At 35.6% G+C, this 15,685-nt stretch overlaps 2 protein-coding genes across 2 annotated transcripts; one reads left to right on the top strand and one right to left on the bottom strand.

Annotated features, from left to right (window-relative positions):
* The first annotated feature begins 3,757 nt into the window (after positions 1 to 3,757).
* Positions 3,758 to 5,385, top strand: LOC21391999 (LOB domain-containing protein 40). Its single transcript, XM_010105486.2, has 2 exons — positions 3,758 to 4,303; positions 4,405 to 5,385. The coding sequence occupies exons 1-2, from the start codon at positions 4,114 to 4,116 to the stop codon at positions 5,133 to 5,135; spliced, it is 921 nt and encodes a 306-aa protein (XP_010103788.1). The 5' UTR covers positions 3,758 to 4,113; the 3' UTR covers positions 5,136 to 5,385.
* A 3,345-nt stretch (positions 5,386 to 8,730) lies between these two features.
* On the bottom strand, positions 8,731 to 11,969 carry LOC21391997. The gene is made up of 6 exons (XM_010105484.1): positions 11,929 to 11,969; positions 11,658 to 11,790; positions 10,814 to 10,917; positions 10,528 to 10,699; positions 10,264 to 10,404; positions 8,731 to 10,155 (listed from the first exon to the last, which is right to left on the bottom strand). Exons 1-6 carry the CDS (start codon positions 11,967 to 11,969, stop codon positions 8,731 to 8,733), a joined length of 2,016 nt encoding a protein of 671 aa, XP_010103786.1.
* Between the last annotated feature and the right edge of the window lie 3,716 nt (positions 11,970 to 15,685).

The raw sequence follows: 15,685 nt of genomic DNA, 5'->3' as shown, positions 1-15,685 counted from the left end.
TTTTTTTTTTTTTTTGCTTCATTTGAACTATGTGGTTTTAGGACTTTGTTATGCAGGTTTCATTTCATGTGATGTTTTCTTTTGCATCATGGACTTCTTTTGCATCAATGTGGTTCTCTTTTGCATCAATGTGGTTGCATCATGAATTTCATGTAATGTTGTTGCTGGAATTTTATTATCTATGCTTGGATTTTGGTACTTTGTTAAGATCTTTACAAAATGGACTGAAATCTCCAATTTCGTGTCAATTTCGGTTTACCAGATTCATATCGTGTCTCGGGTTTGCGGGTCAATTCGTGTCGCGTGTCACTTTCGGTTCGTGTCGTGTCGACCCGCAACCTGACCGTGTCGTGTTCGTGTCACGGTTCTCAATTATTTTCGTGTCACAGGTCGTGTCCGGGTCACGTGAAAAAAAAAATTGACACGGCACAAACACGACACGAACACGACACGCGACACGAATTGACACCCCTACTTTTGATATTCCTAAAATTCCCATATTTAGTTAAATTTCTGGACATTTAAATATCAACTTATTAAGTGGTATTTAAATTACCATTGAGAGAAAATCTTTCTTGGGAACCTAAAAATTATAGTTTTTATACAAAATATAATACTTATATATATATATCTGTTAATTATATGTTTTGAGACCGGTAGCCGAAAAATCAAAACGCCGGCGTTTAGAGAGGCTGACACATTTGGACGAGAGTGCCACGTGGTGTCCTTACAGTTTGCATGACTATTGGAGCGTTCTGCATGTCATTTTACCACCTTTCTCCTAGTTGTGCGCCACTTGTCCTCGGTTTCTCAGAAGAATCAGAACTTTCTCCCATTAAATAAACTCGGGCACTTCACCGAAACCAACAGTTGAAATATTACACTCCGTATTTAGTATTTACTTACCTCCAGGGAATATTATTACACAACAAAATCCTAAGAGGGCCGCATGCACATTTTATTTTATTTTTGTTTTATATTTAATAAATATAACTAATTAAAGCATACCTATAGTCCAGTAACATGCGGAATTGTCCTTTTCTTTTTTACGGCACATAATGGCCAATTTTTCGATCCATTGATTATACTATATCGAAATATACATTAGAAATATATGACTACAATAAATTTAGTTATCTCATATTGGTATTACGCATTTCAATATCATTATTCTATAACATTAATATCGTGTTACAGCCATTACTTCTATATCTCAATGGGGAAGACGATTTTACAGATGACAAGTCCTATTATGGTGCTTTGTAAAATAAAAATAAAATAATTAATATTAGAACTAGAAAAAAGAGGGAAAGATTTTGTATTTACCTGGAGGACTAGCTAGGTAGTGAAACGCCAATGGCCAAGTGCAATTACTATATACACGTGACCTGATATGGCGGACCATTTTTCTTCCCCAACTAGCAGTAGCCACTCACTATTAAATACTACAATCTAAATTCAAGCAAAAAAAAAAAAAAAAAAAAAAAAAAAAATGTATGTTTCACTGAAAAAAATGTGCACAATATGTTTCCCCACATTTAAAGCTCCTCCAAAAAGATCGATAATGCTTTCTATGTAGTTGCTCCTCCTTTTTTTGTTTTGTTTTCTTGCTCTACCTTTTGGATAATTGGATAAGACCATACGTTAAAACTATACGGAAGATCGATAATGCTTTCTATGTAGTTGCTCCTCCTTTTTTTTTTTTTTTTGTTTTCTTGCTCTACCATTTGGATAAGACCATACGTTAAAACTATACGGGGAAAAATCACGTGAATGGTCATGTCAGGTTTTAAGGAAATCCTACAGAATTTTTAGGAAAACAGGAGCAACTCTATCTTTACTGTTGGGACAATTGACATTGATCATAATCTTATTAGGGAGAAAGAGGGAAATAGGCCAAAATTTAGGATAAATTAAAATTAATAGGTTAATAGTTTACCTAAGTTAATAAATAGGTTAAATTACTGTTTTTATCCATAACTTGTCTGGTTATGAACCATAACTTGATAACTTATTGTCCATAATTCACGATTTTTGTTCATAACTTGTCTGGCTATGAATCATAACTTGACAAATTTATCCATAACTTATCTGGTTATGAACCATAACTCGACAAGTTATGGCCTATTAATTTCTGTAACTAAAAATTAGCCTATATACTTTCTTAAGCTTTTCATATTAATATATTTTCTACTATTTCTGATCTTATTATTTAAATCCAAAAGAGCTAATAAAATTGTGTAAAAATACACTTCAATAAAAATTCTCCCGGTATCTCACCGTGAATAATTGCCCTTTTGATTTAGGCGCTCTTATAGAGCCTTGAGTATAGTTCAGCCATAGAATCTCTCTAATCCTTATGTGTATATATATATATATATTTTTTTTTTTAAGGGAACTCTAATCTTTATACTTGGGTGCAAAATGTATATCTCTTTTTATTATGTATATTGCAAGAAAGCACACCCGATTTGGAATTAAATTTCTAAAAGTTTGAAATTTTAAATAAAAGAGGTAAATAATGTCGCAAAGCCATTAAAATAGAACAAATATCTTTCCTTTTTTTTTTTTTTTTTTTTTTGAAAAAGATGAAATAGAAGAAGTTGTTCTTCTACTGAACTATTTTAAGTGCTTTTCATTAAAAATTTAGAACTCAACACGAAACCCCCTATCTACTGAACTATTTTCAGAGTATGCTTAATACAACTAGACCACCAGTCTATCATGCGGGTTGCTTTTTTCTTTTAAAAATAAAAAGAAGTAATTACGTGTTGGAAAACCCCAGGACGCATGGGTTGGTGCGCGACTTAATTAAATTAACTTGAGTTTTTGTTGAATTAATCCAAATTGGCAAATCCTGTTTTATCGGATAAGCATGAATCAAAAAAGAAGAAGAAGAAGAAGAAGAATTTGATCCAATTTCGTCACTCGCGCGTGCGCGTGAGAAAAAGGTCATAGATACAGACACAAGTAAGAGAGAGCCTTTTAAAAACCGTTGGCTAATGGGTCTTGTAGTGCGCCCACAGTCCCGTACCAAATCCGGAAACCGGTCACTGGTTTTCGATCTGGCTGTTTTCGCCAAACTAGTGTACGACCTCCCGAAAACCAGGAGCTCTTTTTTTTTTTTTTTTTTCGCTAATCAACCAGGAGCTCTTATTACCTTTTTCTTTTCTTTTTTCTTTTTTGTTTTTTCCGAATACTCTTTAAATAAAATAATTTTACTATTTTTTCTTTACAAACCGCCAGCTCCAGATGGGACCCACGTCCACGATATGTGGCGATTCGACCGCACTCTGACACCTCCCCGTGGCTGCCACGCGCCGCTCTCTTGCCACCTCAAATTTTGTATCCTTTTGCATGGCCTTCCTCCACCATCACACCCAGCTGTCGCCGGACCCCACCGAGATCAACTTGCACTCTAAATTTCCACTTTTGCCCTTCCATTCTCATCCCAATCTCACACCCAATGCAGTGATTCCCGAATGCGAACAAGGTTAAATTGCGAACCAGAAAAAATAAGACAAGGCTGGTATTCATATACGTTTTTCTCAAAATGGGCATTGTGGGCTTTTTGGATTTACACCCCAAATACGACGTACGTCGTACGATACGACCCAATGGGGATAAGTAGCGACTTCCGAGCAATTGGGGAGTCCACCGCACACGCTGAGAAGGCGAGTGTCCCAAACAGCGTACGACCTCTAATTCTTTTTAAATAAATATAATATTATATGAGAAAATAGAAAAAGTCGGAGGTTCAAAACTTCAAAAGTGGTACCTTGCTCTTCTATGTTCTAACCTCCTTGAATGTGGAAACCGGTCTTTTAGAGAGAGAAGACAAAATTAATAAAATAAAATAACTTAGAAAAAAAAAAAAAAACAGCAGCGTCCCCAGAGTTAGCTTAATAAAATCCCAGCGGCTCTTCCCTCTAAGTGTGTATATATATATATATATATATATGTAAATCTTTTTTCCCAGCACTCATTCACTTTATAATTTACCTTCAATCTTTATACAATCTTTATTTCCTCTCCCACCACCAAGAAGAAAAACCTTTCTACAATCAATCTGTTTTTCTGTTAATTTTCTTGTTCTCAGAGAAAGAGAGAAAAATGCGGATGAGTTGTAATGGATGCCGAATACTACGCAAGGGCTGCAGCGAAAACTGCAGCATTCGGCCATGCCTTCAGTGGATCAAGAGCCCCGAGTCTCAAGCCAACGCAACTGTCTTCCTCGCCAAGTTTTACGGCCGCGCCGGACTGATGAACCTCATTAACGCCGGTCCTGAACACCTTCGTCCTGGTTAGTGTTTGACTTCTTTGAAAATTGTTTTTTTTTCTGGTTTTGCATGCATTCCCGAGAAACAAACAGGGGCTAAGATTTTTTATTTGTTTTTGTTGCAGCGATTTTTCGGTCGCTTCTGTACGAGGCGTGTGGTCGGATTGTTAATCCGATTTATGGATCAGTCGGACTGCTGTGGTCAGGGAGCTGGCATCTCTGCCAAGCCGCTGTGGAAGCCGTTCTCAAAGGCGCGCCGATCACGCCGATCGCGTCGGAAGCCGCCGCGAGCACCCATGGCCCGCCTCTCAAGGCGTACGACATCCGCCACGTGTCCAAAGATGAGAACTCCGCGGCCTCCAATGACCCGCAGAAGGTCAAGACCCGGTGCCGGTTCAAGCGAACAGGTACCACCGTCGTCAAGCCCAAGGCAAGGAAGGCCGGCTGCGGCTCCACCGGGCAAGACACGGCCAGCCCGAAGTGGGCGGGGTACTGCGCTGACGTGGCGGAGTTGAACAGGTCAACGAGCCACGAGTCGTCGGTGAGCCACCAGTCGGAGGCGGTCAACGTTGTCGACGGCGAGAGCAAGGAGACCGAGAGCATGATATCCGTCGAGACGGCGGAGCCGGCGGCGGCGTCTCTCTTGTTCCGAGCCGAGCCGGAGACGGTGACCACGCAGGTTGAGGAGTCGATTCGGGAGAATGAGATGGCTCTGGAGCTGACGCTCGGCTTGGAGCCGACGGCGCATGCACGCCACGTAGTTCCGATGAAGAAGAGGAGGATCGAGGCCTCCGGGTGCGGCAGTGGACGCGACGGCGCGTGTAAGGTGGAGCTAGGGTTGGAATATTCAGCTTGAGTGGAGCCCAAGAAAAAGGACAAAAAGAAAAAATAGAAAAAAAAGTTACAATTTTGACGGCTCTGATCAGCTTTCTCCTATTTAGAAGAGATCATGATCCTTCTTTTTCTTTTTTTTTTTTTTAGCTTTTTTTATTGTACTGTGGCTTTTTTTAACCCTTTGTCGAGAAGTGAGCTGTACAAATTTGGTTGGAATTTTGCATATAAAGGAGTGGTACATTAACAGAGGGACACATAAATCTTTTGCTGAATCTTTGTGGCTTAAGAGCTTGATACATATGGCCAAAATGTGAAATAGAAAAAAAAGTAAGGCGTTGTTTTTTCAGTTTTAAATTTTTAGAGTAAAAAATTTAAAAATATCACATTTAATTCTGTTTATTACAATAAAAATTTTTTAAAAAATATCACATCTCATTTTAAATTAAAAACTCGATTTCACAAAATGAACGAGTCATTTTAAATTAAAAACTCGACTTTGCGAAATGAACGAGTCTTAATTAAAAACTCGACTTCGTGAAATGAACGAGTCCTAATTAGTACAAATAGTCCTAAACTCACCTACTAAATTTGATTCTTGTTTTTTTAATTTTGATAAAATACTCCTCAAACTCTCTTCAGTATGAAATTTTAGTCCTTTACGGACAGCCGTCAAATTCCTGACTATTAATCACATGCCACCCTCACGTGAGACTCTATTAACTGAAAAGACTGAAATGCCCTAATTACTAAATGGGGTGTTAAAAAGTCTAGTTTGGAGAGCTTCTCATCCCCCACCGTAGTAGCCTTCAATCCGCCGGAAGAAAATAAAAAAATGGAAGTCTCCGATGTTGGCTGAGGAAGCATGTTGAGGTTGGCTAAAGGAAGCATTGTCAGGTCACACAGTACACTCCGGCATCGCAAATCTCATCCTAGCGTCGTCTGGGAAGATCTAATGTCGGAGGAGATGGCACAGTGCTCTCCATGGAAGATACGAAGCCGAAGATCTCGCTAGTCTGTAGATGTCCTCTACCTCACTTGGGAAGATCGAGGAAGAACTGAACGGTGATGGGGACTGCTCACGGTGGGAACTGGGAAGCTCGTGCCAGCAGATCCGTCGCTGCAAGCCAGATTCGTCTCCGAGCACTCGTCACCGCTCGTCCGCTCCTCAGCGCGAGCCCCCTCTCGTCTCGCCCAACTCTGTCGTGAAAACCCAGCTCTCCATTGCCAAGCACCATCAAAAGTCTTGAGGTGGTTTTTGAGTTTTGGTTCTGGTGTTAAAAATTGGTGGGTTGATTTGTTTATCCGCAATCTGCATAAATGTTTGCATATTCAACACAACACGTTTTTTTTTTTTTTAAATGTTTGGGCTTTCTTTGATCTTTGGCTTGTGTTTGGTGATCAATACATGTTCAGGTATAAAGTTTCTTTCTAAATTTTACTGGTGCACGATAATGACTTTGAGGCTTTTGGCCATGGATATGAAAGTGAAATGCCATTTGGGTTGAGCTCTGTGCTTCTTCGAAGCGTTCCCATTCTTTGCAGAATTTTTTAACATTGTTTACCTTTAACTTTAATTTTCACCATTAATGTTATTGTTATTTGATCAAAATACCCTCTTATATTGGATCACATGCATTACACGTGATACATCCTGTCATCCTGTTAAAAAATTAACTGAATTGAACGGAAAGGACTGAATTACTACTGTTTAAAGAATTTAAAGGGTGTTTTTTTAAAATTAAAAAAATATAAACTGTTATTTACTAAAAAGTTTTAGAGTATTTATGCCAATTATTCATAGAAAAAAGAAAAAGGAAAAAAAGTTTTGAAAAGAAGAAGGAAAAAAAGTTTTGATTGGTACTAGGAGTTACTCTACGAAGTGGTCACTTTATAGTGCCGACTTACTAATCGTGAAAAATATTTTTGCATGGATTTTGTCTGCAATGAAATGTATTTTTGGTGAAGGATAAGGATCATAAAATTTGTTCCCTTGTAGTTTTCTTTTGTAGCCCGCACTTTTTAATGTTTTTATGTTGACATTGTTAAACTCATAGTGAAACAAATCTATAGGGCCTTTAATTTGATGCAATGAATGGTTAATTTTACAAGGCCATGCAATTATGGCTAAATATAACATTATGTAAAGTTCATTATTGGGACCCTAGACCACGACCAATTTTTGTTTAGGTACATAATTGATTGTGAGATAATAAGTCTATGATTGTTAATTCAGCAAAAAATAAAAAAGTTTATGATTGTTAAGTTGTGGAGTCTAATTATGTCACGAAAGATTAATTGTCCTTACCAGATAACTTGGCTTGTAAAATTTAATTACTCTAGTTTTCAGTATAAAAGGAGTGTTATTTTATGGGATTATTAGAAAGGGGTTAGTAAATTTATTCTTTTATCATAATAAATTACTGCAATCATGTTCTGAGACAAAACTTTATAAATTTTGCGTGTTCATTTTGTTTCATTCCTTTTCCTTGATTTTATTACTCTCAAAAATATAGAATTTGTCCATCTACAATAAAAGACAAAACATTGGCGAGTTTCACTCTCATAAATGGAAAAAATCGAATTAGATGATGCTAAAAACTGAACAGTATGAAAAGCATGTAAACTATGTAAGATATGTATAGAGAATAATTCAGAGCAGTAATTGTATTCTGCCGGTGCACACAATAACGACACAGATAAACTATTAAGGAAATGTTTAGTTAAAAAATTTAAATTATAATTTAAATCATAATTCATAATTTATTATAATATTTTTTCTCATAAAAAATACATATAAATTAAAAATAATTTTAATTACATAATTTTAATTCATAAACTAAACATCTCTAACTTTTATACCGTTGTTGAGATGTGCCCTATGAGTTGCATTAATTGCGCTTAATATTGGGACGGAGACGTTTGACTGTTTAATAGTTCTGACCTTTCGAATGAAAAGCAAACACGTGCTTTTGATTAGACCCATCCTCGACTTTCTCATGTCACTATTTTACGTATCTTTGATCTTAGGATTTAGGGTAAAGTCTCATCGCTAAAACAAGTTTTTTTTTAGGTGTTTGATTCTACTTTTCATACGTGAAAACTTTAAATCAAGACCGTTAAAATTTAATCAAACTACCGTAGAAGAAATTTCCCGAATCTTAATAAATGGCCATGATCAAACGTGCTTCGCACCCTAGTTAGTGATGAAAAATACTAGGGAGTAATTAATTGACCCTTTGATCTGTTGATGACGAGTAAACAAAGGGGAAAAGAAAAGGTAGGGAGAAAGAAAAAAAAAGTGGTAATGGTGATATTTTGCCACGAATATGGCGCGTTATTATTGCCTTGAAAAAGTTTGTGTGGATTTGGAGGGAATCAATTTCCATCCGTGGTTTAATAGTGGCAAAAGTTAAAAAGAATAAATGTAATGATCTGTACGCACGCAATGAGCAACCAAGCAACGTTACAAGAACAAATTGTTCTTAGACCGGCAACGGAAAAGAAGGTCCTAAGCTTGCAACGTAGGAAATCTCTAAAAAAACAAGATACAAAATTGAATAGAAAAAGAAACAAACTTGTCATACAAAGTGTAGACAACCTTGTACTCTTTGCCAAACTTACTGCTTTCGACAATGGAATTTGTTCAACATGTTCTCCTTCTTGAGAGCCATGAATCTAGCTGTTAAGTCATCGCAGTCGGGCAACTTGGGATGGACATGGTTCGGATATGGAACCGGGCACGAATTTGATCTCTGAAAGTCATCTTTGGTACTATCCTTGGACCTTTCCAGAGGCATTGTCACTGTCCTCAAATAAGGAGGACCTTCTGTGTCTTTCTTTGTGCTGCAATAGTCAAACGAGGCACGACCGCCTTGCAAGCCAAGCTCCTCCACCGCCCCTTTCAATTCGTTGTTTTGTTTATGAATTCGGTGTTCGGGATAGGTGAAAACATCATACACCATAGCTCCATTGTCATAGCTTCTTCTCCTTGGTTTTGGAGGCATTGCAACCCGTTTCGTTTCTTTATTCGACTCCCCAATCCAAATCATTTGGTCTTTGCAATGCCTACTGGCCAAATTCTTTTGTTTCCGTGACGAGACTTCACAATCATCGCCATCTTCATCGCTCGAAAAATAGCATGGACTTTCATGGTTGCAGCAGCATCTGCAGCACGGTCTCTTTGGATAATATCTGCGGTTACTTGTTAAAGGGGTAACCGTGATTTCCCTGCTGCGAAATTGTTTTTGCCTCACCTCAGCGTCATATGATGATCTTTCTTCACCTTCCTCTGCCAGCATCTTGTTTTGTTGCTTTCTTTTGTGATAAGATCTATGCTTGTGATTGAAAGTGCTCTTGTGTGGCTGACCATAATAGCTAGCACATTCAACATCTTTTATACTTTGGTTTTCGTCATACACCAACCTTCTCCTTGATCTTTTCCTAGACACAATGCAATTCCTCTGAGAACCTTTTGAGCTCGCTTTTTCGGTCCCCAATTCATGTCTGTCCCAATAACTTCGATCACAACTGTTTCGAAGATTCACCCTCTTCGACACAGTTAAAGACTTGAACTTGAAGAATCTTTGGTCCTGAAAATCTTTATTTTTCACAGTGGAAGACTGATACTCCTCTATGTCATCCAGATAAACCACCGTCTCCTCGCAAAATCTTGGCAAGTTTTCTGAAGAAGAAGCTCCAATACTTCTCTCCTCTTTGCTTTCAAAAGCAGTTTCAGCTTCATAAGTATCGGCCTTGATGACGATCCTCTTACTTTCTTCATTGCCTAGACTAGACGTTTTTCGAGAATCTGCTTCAACTGAATTCTCTACTTTCTCTGCCTTATTCTGAAATGTAGATTTCGAAACATTTGGCAAAGCTTGCTGAACGGCAGAAGAAACATCAGAAGCACTACCTGATGATGGTTCAGTCAATAAGTTAGTCCTACTTGGTGATGAATCAACAAGTATGATTTGTGCTTCTATCTCAGCATTTGATGTTTGAACATCTTTCGCCGGTACTTTGGGCTCACTGCTTTCTTTTACCTGCAGTTTTGGGGAAACAAAAAGATCACTTTAATTTTAGCAAAAACAGAATAAGGAAAAAGAATCATTGTGTTCGTTATATCATGTTGATAAAGCTAATGAAGTTACCGGTTCTTCTTGTTGCCATTCGGGATAGAATTCAAGCGCTAAAACCTCTGGTTTTTGGAGACAGTAGTCTTGAGTGATTTCATTGACCGTTTTATGCTTCATCTCATCTGTTACTGGCTTCATTGATAGTGTCTCCATCACCTGTATTTTAGACACAATTCATGTCACTGAGAGCCTATTTTTGGGGGGTAGAAAGTGATAAACGTTTGCAAATTAAGTAGACATATCCTTTAAACACATTCATGAAATGTTGCAAGTAACAACCTGAAGGTTCACAAGATTCCCGGGGAACAATTCGACAGCAGCCATGGCAAACTTCTTGCCATAGCGATCTTCGAAGAGCTTCCTGATCACCCTGAGTTCAGGTAGGTCCCCGCATCTTGCAGAGGCAAATATAAGACTTGAAACTGCTTCACTTATATCGTTTGGGCATTCCCTGAAACCGCACAAATTGCGCAACACAAGCTTTTATCATTTATTTAGACAACAATTATCCAACACAAGAACAAGGCAGAAAAATGCATATGACATGTTTTGATGCAATCCGTACTTGCGTCTTCGGATACACGAAAAGTTGTTGAGGATGAATTCGCAGAAACGGTCCAGCAAGTCGTATGCTGCCATTACAGTTTCATCCTGTACCAGCTGCTCAGCCTGAGGTGAGAAAATTGTTAGCTATATCCATCAGAAAGCTCTTAAAATTTTGTACTACTTTCTTGAATAAGAATGTCATGATCAGCTGAAATTTGTTAGCTATATCTATCAGAAAGCTCTTCACAATTTTGGACTATGAAAGGTATTATACTACTTTCTTGAATAAGAATGAGATAATCAGCTGAAATGCATCACCCCTCTAGCTCTAATCCCAAAATTTGAATACTTTGCAGGCTAGGGTCTATCTGTTTTAATGAATTGAACTTTAAATGGATAAAATATAATGCCTTTCTTTACCAATATATTTGAACTTTAATCTGCTTCTGAAGTATGTATAAAAACAGGAAAAAAGAAAAAGAAAAGAAAAACAAATTGCTGGTAAAGAAAAGCTACAATTCATGGGATGAACATGTAAAAATTGCTGATAATCTTTTCTTTACAAACAAAGTCTCTCAATCTTTTCTTAGTTTTCCTTGTTAGCTGATCATCATAACAATCTTTTATCATAAACGCTAACATGACAGGAACAAAGTTTCGCAATGCAAAAAACAGAGGAAAAAGTCAGAGGATGCTGTTTCATAAGGACAAAGTAAAACTATCAAGACATTTAAAATCAGAGCTTTATATAACAATAGCTCAAAGGAGCCAAAGAAAATTTGTCTATTTGAAAAAAAACAAAAACAAAACATAACATAATGAAAATATTTGATTGATGGGATTCTGGAATATTTAAGGATTACCCGGTTAAAGGCAATGTTTTGATAGCCAGTCTTGATGAGGTGAGCCGTGTCTTGACGTAATTGCTTGACTATCACATGCCTCTTGTTCTTCAGCAACTTGAGCCGGCACTGTGCCAGTTTGATCACTTTCTTGCTGCGAAACAAAAAAACAGAACACAACCGAATTGATTCACCTAAGAAAAGAAAAAGAAATAAAAACAAAAAAACAAAAACAAAAACAAACAAACGTAAGAGATTATTTGTTTTGTTTGTGTACTGTTTTGACTCTTACCACTTGGAAGCTTTTCTCCACCCAAACAAGACGTCAAACATGTCTGGAGAGTTTCAACGTTACGCTTACAGTGGGAAGGAGATAAAAGCTCTTATCAGTTTTTTTGAGTAATAATGGCGCAAGTTACAGGTTGTGTGACATGGCAGCCCGTTTTTGGCTTGTGAAAGTCAAGCACTTGTTATAATGAATAAGTTGATTATGGGGAATAAATAGCGGACAGTTTTATGTAGAAGGAGTGGGTTTGAAAATGTTCTAGAGAGAGACAGAAAGTGGGAGAGAGAAAGTATGAAAGAACTTGCTCCCACTACACGGGTGTATGGGACACTTGTCAATATGGTAAATTACGAAACAGAAAAAAAATGTATTACTATTCTTATAGAAAGTTTCCTATAGAAAGTTTCCCTACTGTTTTTCATGTAACTATGAATTAAGTTCACTATTTTTTTTTTTGGAGATATATATAGAAAAGAGGATGTTATTGTTGTTGTTACTATTTTATAAAAAGTTTCGTACACTTTTTTAGATATTTTTCAGTACGTTAACATATTAATAAGTTAAATTTTTTTTCATTAAATCTATATAAAATCATGTAAAAATAAAAAAAATATACAAATTTAATAATTAAAAAAAACTTAACCTGATCAATAGATTAAAATCTCCCTTCAAATTAAAGTTTCGCTTTTTTTTTTTTGGGAGTTATAAATTGAAAATGGGGTAATGACCCAATTGAAGAAAAAAGTAGAGTTTATTAGCTTTTAATGCGAATAATAATGTATGCATTGATTTCTGGGCCAGTATGATAAAAAGAACATTTCGATTAAACTTACGTTGATAAAAAAAAAAAAAAAGTATAGACCACAATTATCGGTTGAGTTAGGGATTGATAATGATAACGCGACCCTTGTCTGTATTGTTTGTTCCGGAATTATTTCCCACTTCCTCTTCATCGTTTTCCACTAATTCACGATTTTTAGCGGTTAAACAGTCTAGTTAAATATCTTTTTTAGGGTGAAAAAGCTCTCCTATTTACCATTTTACTTTGTGTTATATATTTATATGTATATTTACTACTTTACTTTATGCTTTTTTTTTTATTTTGCGCTATTCAAACATTAATTGAAAAGTCATGACTTCAATTTCTCTTCTTTTACTATTTAATAGTAAAACAAGCAAAAGTTATCCCAAACATGCCCTAAATTAATCACATAATCTACCCATTTCAAAAATATATGTATTTTTTTAAATGTTTCAATATCCTACAATAATTCCTCAATCTTTTCCATAAAAAAAAAAAAATCCTCAATCTTCTGTTTCGTACATAATAATTTGTGCCCTTTTTCCAAGCACAATATGTTTGCGTGTAAGCTGTAACCCAGTGATAACCACCTACGGCTACAGGGTAACAATTTTTTCCACGAAATTTTGATTACACGAGAAAGGAAAATTGGATGACCACACAAATTTTTTATAAAAAAATTACCTTTCGTTTTCCCACTAGGAAAGTTAGACACGAACCCAGTAAACTTGGGAGAAAATGTAGGTTAGTGGATGAGTTAATTTACCACAACACTCTCACTAATTGTAATCTGTAAAAAAGAGATATGATTGAACTGAAACCTTCAAACGCACGCATTGACACACTACTGTAGTGTAGCACCACCAACCCATTTCCCCTCCTTGTCGGATAAAGCTGTCCCAAATATTAAAATGTATGAAAAGTTAAAAAAAAAAAAAACATTTGGGAAGAAACAAATGACTGCGTGGTTGTTAAGTGTTAATCTGAGTCAAAGGAATAGGTAATCAAATCCACCTCTCTTGTTTTCTCCTTATTTAATGGCGGCTGGTGACTCACAAGGCAAGGCTTGCATTGTCTTCAGAGTGATGTGAGAGAGTTTTTTTATTTATTTTTGGTGTGGAATAAGCACGGAGAAAAGCATAGCAGAAAAAGCTAAAAAGCTCTAATATTGATAATGATGATTCAAGCCATTTCTCTCTCTCTCTCTCAAACTTTCTTTTAAAAAAAAAAAAATGATGTCGTCTTCCTGAGCATCACAAGGAATGAGTAATCATTAGACCACACTACTCCATTTTGGTACCAATTCTCGTACTTCGCGTTTGCTTCCTGGGAATGTTATGGGAACAAATCGTTGTTTTTTTAATTTACATTAAATTTTGAATTTGAATTTTATTACGGTAAAAAATAATCACATTTAATTTTTTATTATAATAAAATTTTTTTGCATAAAGTTATATTTTAACTTGAATTAAAAACTCAAACAAGCTAATTAAACGGGCTTAAGATAAAGACCTCGTTCATTTCACCGATTTGAGTTTAGAATTCGAGTTTTGTTATAGTAAAAAGCTTTAAAAAAAGTCACTTCTAACTTTTTTACTACAATAAAGAGTTTTTATATAAAATTACATTTAAACTTGAATTAAAAATTTGAATCAGCAAATTATACAGGTCTAAAGAGAATAAAATTTCATATTTGGTTCAGAAAATGCACTAACTAATCTATAGGATGTAGATTTGGTTAGGTGGTCCGAACTTGATGGCATTTTCTACTTATCTTTTCAATGCACCCGAAAAGAAAAGTTTCTCTTATATGGATTTGGAGGAACAAATATCGTTAACCTTTCTCTGCCTATCTAATCCAGTTAAAAACCAACTTTAACTACTACATAAAACATTAGTACATTACTAATAATTATCAAATTTGATGTCGCACTCAAAATCAGATGCCTTTGGGTTATTTTTTTCTTATTCACCATTTTATTAATTCCTATTAGCTATTGGATTTTTTGTTAAAGCATTAGAATGCACAATCTATAGATGAATAAATGATGGGTTGAATGTTATCCTGACAAAAGTTGTTTAACAAATTATCTGCAGTTTTAAAAAACTCATTGTTTGATGCATGATTATTACCATTGGAAATTATAGCGACTCGGTTCAAAGATAAAATGATAGAAAACTTTGTATGTTGCAAAGTTTATTATACGAATGGAGATAAATCATAAATATATATTCAAAAATATATATATCTATTAAGTGAATAATAATCGGTACATGATTTACATATATAATAAATGCTAACACACTAGGCTAAACAGTTCGAGTGCTTCAGAAATCAGAACTGTTTCCAAACGTGATAAATGGTCGTGGACAACAATTATATTATGGGGCAAATTCTTTGAATGCTTGAGTTTGGCAATTTGCACGAAAAAAAAAAAAAAAAAAAAAAAAAAAAAAAAAAAAACCAAATATTAGACAGGTTAGGTTAGGTTTCTGTGGTTACCAACTTAAACCAGAAATGATTATTTATAAAAAGCAAAAAAAAAAAAAGACTTAAACCAAACATGCTAGCTAGTAATATAATAGTTGTTAAATTTCAATATTCTACATTATGGAATTATATACAAATACCAGGATTAATTCTGTCCGCTCGAATTTACTCTACCTTCTCTTCTGGACCGTTATATGAATAACATGTTTTTTTTTTCTTTTTTTTTTTTTTCGTTTTCAGAAATATATGACCCATGGTCCAGTGGTAGAGCTAGGAAATTTTTCCAGTGGGGGTGTGAGTAAAACTAAAGTTTTAAACTAAAATAATAGCACAAGTTACATTATTTTAACTATTTGTGTGTTTTTTTAATCTATATGAATCAAGCTTTTAATTGACTTAATTCACTTTTTAAGGTCTATAGTCCACAAAATTGTGAACTCATATAGTAAGTTTATTGATTATTTACTTAT

This window comes from Morus notabilis, unplaced genomic scaffold, assembly GCF_000414095.1.
Source record: "Morus notabilis unplaced genomic scaffold, ASM41409v2 Scaffold1006, whole genome shotgun sequence".
Lineage (NCBI taxonomy): Eukaryota > Viridiplantae > Streptophyta > Magnoliopsida > Rosales > Moraceae > Morus > Morus notabilis.
This window is presented reverse-complemented; position numbering and strand designations above follow the sequence as displayed.

What these genes read in the sequence shown, in the direction of transcription:
- LOC21391999 (XM_010105486.2), top strand. Translation starts at nt 4,114, where the DNA reads ATGCGGATGAGTTGTAATGGATGCCGAATACTACGCAAGGGCTGCAGC. An exon ending in TCCTGAACACCTTCGTCCTG is followed by an intron (nt 4,304 to 4,404) that starts GTTAGTGTTTGA and finishes TTTTTGTTGCAG; the next exon opens with CGATTTTTCGGTCGCTTCTG.
- LOC21391997 (XM_010105484.1), bottom strand. Translation starts at nt 11,969, where the DNA reads ATGTTTGACGTCTTGTTTGGGTGGAGAAAAGCTTCCAAGTG. An exon ending in AAAACATTGCCTTTAACCGG is followed by an intron (nt 10,918 to 11,657) that starts GTAATCCTTAAA and finishes TTCTCACCTCAG; the next exon opens with GCTGAGCAGCTGGTACAGGA. An exon ending in AATGGCAACAAGAAGAACCG is followed by an intron (nt 10,156 to 10,263) that starts GTAACTTCATTA and finishes CCAAAACTGCAG; the next exon opens with GTAAAAGAAAGCAGTGAGCC.